The following is a 5,968-nucleotide window of genomic DNA, read 5'->3' on the forward strand; positions in this document are numbered from 1 at the left end:
GGGGGCGGGGCGGGGCGGGGCTCAGGAGGGGCCGGGGCGCACCTGTGGCTGCGCAGCAGGCGCACAAGCGCCTTGGCGATGACGCCCACCTCCGCCTTGGGCGCCAGGTGGAAGTACAGCTGCGCCACCGCCATGACCACCGCGGCGCTGCGACTCTGCAGCAGAGGCTTGGTGTTGCGCAGGAGCAGCCGGTGGTCCGGGTCCATGACATAGGGCTTCCGGGCGGGCAGCGTCGTGGCGGCCGCCTCTTCCGACCCCGCGCCCTTGGCCTCGTCCTCCTCCGAGCCGTAGAAGGCTTTCTCCGGGTTCTCCTCTAGCAGGGATTCCTGGAGGAGGAGGGATGGGCCTGTGGGCGCCTCCCCGGGCGACCCTCCCACCCGGGCTCCGCCCGGGCGCGGGGCCCACTCACGTTTTGAGTGGGGCTCAGGAACTGCGTGCGCGCGTAGCGAGTGAGCATGCTGATGATGACCACCTGGCCCCACTCCTCCACGTCGATCAGCAGGTTGCAGAGTTTGCGGTAGTTTTTGTGAATCAGGTCGATGCGCTCCGGGCATACCTCCTCGAAAGCCATCACCACGCTGCCTGCCACCAGCTGGAGAACGGACAAAGGCAAAGAGAGGGTGAAGGCAAAGGGCAGAAGGGCCGCTGTCCGCTGCCACCCATCCCGGTGTGCCCATATACACGCACCGTGGTCTTGTCGGCTAGAAGCTTCTCAATGACTTCTATCAGCTGGTCCTTCTGGTCAGAGTCCAAACTAGGGGAGAAATTGTGGAAAGAGTCTGCCCCTCCCACCTGCAGCCTTCCCAGTATCTGTCCAAGCCATGCTCACCACCTGCACCCCAACCCTATTGTCCTCACTGTCAGTACCCCAAACTGTCTTAAACTCTCTGAGAAGCAATTCTCAAGACTTGGGAAAGGCCAAGGGTGGGTTGGGGGCATAGAAACCTGTCCCCTGAGGAGCAAAGGGCAGGGCTGGAGCATACCTGTAGAGTTTAGGGATGGCATGGGCAGCTGTTTTCCGCACATAGGGAGACATGTCTGAGGCAGCTTCCTTGATGGCTAGCATCATGATGGGAACTATGATGGGCACACGGATGCTAGAGAGGACGCGGAGGGCACTGGCACGAATCAGCTGGTTGGGGTCCTAAGGGGAGAGGTGGAGGCAGAACCATGAGAGGGCACCAGGCACCCTCATAGGGGAGGCCACACCTTTGGAAGTCATTGTCCTCAGCTACCACCACCAGTTCTTGCTTCCCTGCCCCCGACCTGAGCCTGGAACATGTGCTCTGGCTCTGGCTGCAGAAATATGACACCTGAACAGGTGTGTCAATGGGCAGCTTTGCTTTTTTAATTTTAATTTTAATTTTAAAGATGTGGGGTGCAATTCAGGGCTAGGTATACAAGCTTCGCTTTGAAAAAGAGGGGAAAATATTCAGAAAACCTAAAGTTCCTGGAACACTTCTTTTTTCCAGGGGAGTAGAAATCTTTGTGTTAATGTCTGAGGTGACTGACTAACAGATGCAAGCTGATATCCCTTCCAGAGTTCCTCTTTACACTCCTCCCTCCCAGCAGTCATGCAAAAGTTGCTCTTCTTCCACAGTGTTTAAAATGAGTGTGTAGGTGCCTCCTCCTTACTCCCATTGCATTCTACACAGACTTTATAAAAGTATTAGACACACTGTATTGTGATCCTGGGCCTTAGGATTGTCTTCCCACTATCAGCAGCAGCAGCAATGGCAGTAGCTATAAATTACAGGCAGACCTAGGAGATACTGTGGGTTTGGTTCCAGACCATAGCAATAAAACAAATATCACACTAAAACAAATCACACAAATTTTTTGGTTTCCCGGTGCATATAAAAGTTATAATATACTGTAGTCTAATAAGGGTGCAATAGCATTGCCTTTACAAAATGCACATTCCGACTTAAAAAGTACTTTATTACTTAAAAACATGCCACCAATCACCTGAGCCTTCAGCAAGTCATAGTCTTTTTGCTGGTGGAAGATCTTGCTGCGGTGTTGATGGCTGCTAACTGATTAGGGTGATGGTTGCTGAAGACTGAGGAAGCTATGGCAATTTCTTAAAATAAGACAACAATGAAGTTGGCAACATCAGTTAACTCTTCCCTTCATGAAAGATTTCTCTGTAGCATGCAATGCTCTTTGATAGCATTTTTTACCCACAGGAGAACTTATTTGAAAATTGGAGTCAATCCTCTCAAATCCTGCCACTGCTTTATCAAGTAAGTATATGTAATTCTAAATCCTTTGTTGTCATTTAAATAGTGTTCACAGCTCACCAGAAGTAGATTCTATCTCAAACCAGTTTCTTTGTTCATTCATGAGAAGTAACTCCTCATCCATTCAAGTTTTATCAGGAGATTGCAGCAATTCAGTTACATGTTCAGGTTCCACTTCTAGTTCTCTTGCTATTTCTACCACATCTGCAGTTACTTCCTCCACTGAAGTCTTGAACTCCTCAAAGTCATCCATGAGAGCTGGAATCAACTTCACTTAAACTCCTGTTAATGTTGATAAGGTTCGGATCTCTCCCATGAAATGTTCTCAATGGCACCTAGAATGGTAAATCATTTCCTGAAGGCTTTCTCTTTCTTTCTTTCTTTCTTTCTTTCTTTTTTGAGTTGGAGGTTCGGATCTCTCCCATGAAATGTTCTCAATGGCACCTAGAATGGTAAATCATTTCCTGAAGGCTTTCTCTTTCTTTCTTTCTCTCTTTCTCTCTCTCTTCCTTCTTTCTTTCCTTTTCTTTCTTTCTTTCTTTCTTTCTTTCTTTCTTTCTTTCTTTCTTTCTTTCTCTCTCCCTTCCTTCCTTCCTCTCTCCCTTCCTTCCTTCCTCCCTTCCTTCCTTCTTTCTTTCCTTCTTTCTTTCTTTCCTTCTTTCTTTCCTTCTTCCTTTCCTTCTTTCCTTCTTTCTTTCCTTCCTTCCTTCCTTCCTTCCTTCCTTCCTTCCTTCCTTCCTTCCTTCCTTCTTTCTTTCTTTCTTTCTTTCTTTCTTTCTTTCTTTCTTTCTTGTTGGAGTCTCACTTTGTCACCTAGGCTGGAGTGCAGTGATATACTCACGGCCACCCTAGTGTCGACCAGCTGGGCTCCATCGATCCTTCCACCTCAGCCTTCCAGATAGCTGGAACTACAGGCACGCACTACCATGCCCAGCTAATTTTTTATTTATTGTAGAGATGAGGTCTTGCCATGTTGCCCGGGCTGGTCTCGAACCTGTGATCCACTCGCCTCGGCCTCCCAAAGTGCTGGGATTACAGGCTGAGCCACTGAGCCCAGTCCCTGAAGGTTTTCAATTTACTTTGCCCAGATCCATCAGAGGAATTGCTACTTATGACAGTTATAGCGCTAAGAAATGTATTTTTTAAATAATAAGACTTGAAAGTTGAAATTACTTATTGATCCATGGGTTGCAGATGGGTGCTGTGTTAGCAGGCATAAAAACATTAATCTCCTTGTACATCTCCACCAGAGATCTTGGGTGACCAGGTGCATGGTCATTGAGTAATAATATTATGAAAAGGAATCTTTTTTTCTGAGTAATAGGTCTCAACAGTGAACTTTAAAAATTCAGTAAACCATGTTGTAAACAGATATGTTGTCATCCTGACTTTCTTGTTCTGCTTAAAGAGCACAGGCAGATTTAGTATAATTCTTAAGGGTCCTAGGATTTTCAGAATGGTAAATGAGCATTAACCTCAACTAAAAGTCACCAGCTGCATTAGTCCCTAACAAGAGAGTCAGCCTGTTTTTTTTTGTTTGTTTGTTTTTGGGTTTTTTTTGAGTTGTAGTCTCACTCTGTCGCCCAGACTGGAGTGCAGTGGCCGCTCCTGGCCACCGCAGCCTCGACCTGCTGGGCTCCGGCAATCCTTCCACCTCAGCCTTCCAAGTAGCCAGAATTATAGGCATGCGCTACCACGCCCAGCTGATTTTTTGATTTATTGTAGAGATGAGGTCTTGCTGCCCAGGTGGGTCTTGAACCCGCGGGCTCAGGCAATCCACTCACCTCAGCCTCCCAAAGGCGCGGGATTACAGGCTGAGCCACCGAGCCCGGCTGCCTGTTTTTTTTTTGAAGCCAGGCACTGACTTCTCTCTAACTAGGAAAGTTCTAGATGGCATCTTTTTCCAACTGAAGACTGTTTCATCCACACTGAGAATGTGTTTTTAGCATAGCCATTTTCATCACTGATCTTAGCTAGAACTTCTTCATCAGCACTTGCTGCTTCACTTTGCACTTTTATGTTATGATGTAGAGATGGCATTTTCCTTAAGTCTCATGAACAAACCTGTACTGGCTTCCAATTTTTCTTCTGCAATTTCCTCATCTCTCCCAGTCTTCACAGAATTGAAGAGAGTTAGGACTTGCTCTGGATTAAGCTGTGGCTTAAGGGAATGTTGTGATTGGTTTCCTCTTCTATCCACACCACTGAAACTTTCTCAGACTGTTTCCCTTTCTTATCATTCACGTGTTCACGGGAGTAGCACTTTGTTTTTTTGAGTCAGGGTCTCACTCTGTTGCAAGATCATATAGGCTCAAGCAACTCTCCTGTGTCAGCCTCCCAAAGGGTAACTGGGACTACAAGTGTTGGCCACCACACTGGGCTAATTTTTTAATTTTTTTTGTAGAGACAAGATCTTGCTATGTTGCCCAGGCTGGTCTCAAACTCCTGGGCTCAAGCAGTCCTCCCACCTCTGCCTCCTAAAGTGCTGAGATTACAGATGTGAGCCATTGCACCTGGCCTGGAGTAACACTTTTAACTTCCTTCAAGAAGTTTTCCTTTGCATTCACAACTTGGCTGTTTGGTGCAAGAGGCCTTGCTTTTGGCCCATCTGAGCTTTCAATGTGCCTTCCTTACTAAACATTTGATTTAAAGTGAGAGACATGCAACTCTTCCTTTCACTTGAATGCTTAGAGGCCATAATAGGGTTATTAATTGCCCTCGTGGTTTTTTTTGGTTTTTTTTTGAGTTGGAGTCTCACTCCATCACCCAGTGGCACACTTACAGCCACCCCAGCATCGACCTGCTGGGGTCTGGGAATCCTTCTTCCTCAGCCTTCCAAGTAGCCGGAATTATAGGCGTACAACTACCATGCCCTGCTAATTTATTTTTTATTGTAGAGATGAGGTCTTTCCAAGTTGCCAAGGCTGGTCTCAAATCCGCGGGCTCAGACAATCCACTCACCTTGGCCTCCCAAAGTGCTGGGATTACAGGCTGAACCACTGAGCCCGACCAATTGGCCTAATTTTAATATTGTGTCTAAGGGAATAGGGAGGCCCAAGAAGAAGAGAGATGTGAGAACAAACAGTTGGTGGGGCAGTCAGAACACACACAACATTTATCAATTAATTTTTCTGTCTTATGTGGGCACAGTTTGACACCCCCAAAACAATTGCAATGGTAACATCAAAGATCACTGATCACCATAACAGATATAGCAATAATGAAAAAGTTTGAAATATTGCAAGAATTACCATAATGTGACAGAAGCACAAAGTGAATACATGCTGTTGGAAAAATGGCACTATAGACTTGCTTGACATAGGGTTGCCTCAAATCTTCAGTTTATAAAAAGTGCAATAATTGCAAAGTGCAATAAAAGGAGGTATGCCTGGGCTAATAATCTTGGAGAATGATGGACAATGGAAGGGGAGCTGGAACACTAAAGAAAGATGTATGCTACCCTGATTTTCTAGAATGGAGATAGAGAAAATCTGCACAATTACAGGTAGAATTGGTGGTAATCCCTGGCAAAATTCTGGAATTGATTTTTAAACAGATAGGTTAGAAGCTCTTATTAAAAAAAGAAGTGGCCTGTGTTTCCTGAGAGACAAATCATATCACATCAACTGCAAAACCTGTTTTCTTTTTTTGTGTGTGAACATTTTATTTGCAGATGATTATAGGTTCAGAAAACATGAAAAATTAAAATTAAAAAAAAAAAACCT

At 45.8% G+C, this 5,968-nt stretch overlaps 1 protein-coding gene across 3 annotated transcripts in view; it reads right to left on the reverse strand.

Annotated features, from left to right (window-relative positions):
- Nucleotides 1-5,968, reverse strand: part of AP3B2 (adaptor related protein complex 3 beta 2 subunit) — a 39,296-nt gene that overhangs the window by 19,547 nt on the left and 13,781 nt on the right. For all 3 annotated transcript variants that reach the window (XM_008062093.2, XM_021714473.1, XM_021714474.1), the window contains 4 exons: nucleotides 984-1,144; nucleotides 688-754; nucleotides 410-592; nucleotides 43-326 (listed from right to left, as the gene is read on the reverse strand). In XM_008062093.2, coding sequence (XP_008060284.1) covers nucleotides 43-326; nucleotides 410-592; nucleotides 688-754; nucleotides 984-1,144 — 695 coding nt within the window. The remainder of the gene's footprint in view (nucleotides 1-42; nucleotides 327-409; nucleotides 593-687; nucleotides 755-983; nucleotides 1,145-5,968) is intronic.

This window comes from Carlito syrichta, unplaced genomic scaffold, assembly GCF_000164805.1.
Source record: "Carlito syrichta isolate Samal-C Ts95f unplaced genomic scaffold, Tarsius_syrichta-2.0.1 Scaffold305654, whole genome shotgun sequence".
Taxonomy (NCBI): domain Eukaryota; kingdom Metazoa; phylum Chordata; class Mammalia; order Primates; family Tarsiidae; genus Carlito; species Carlito syrichta.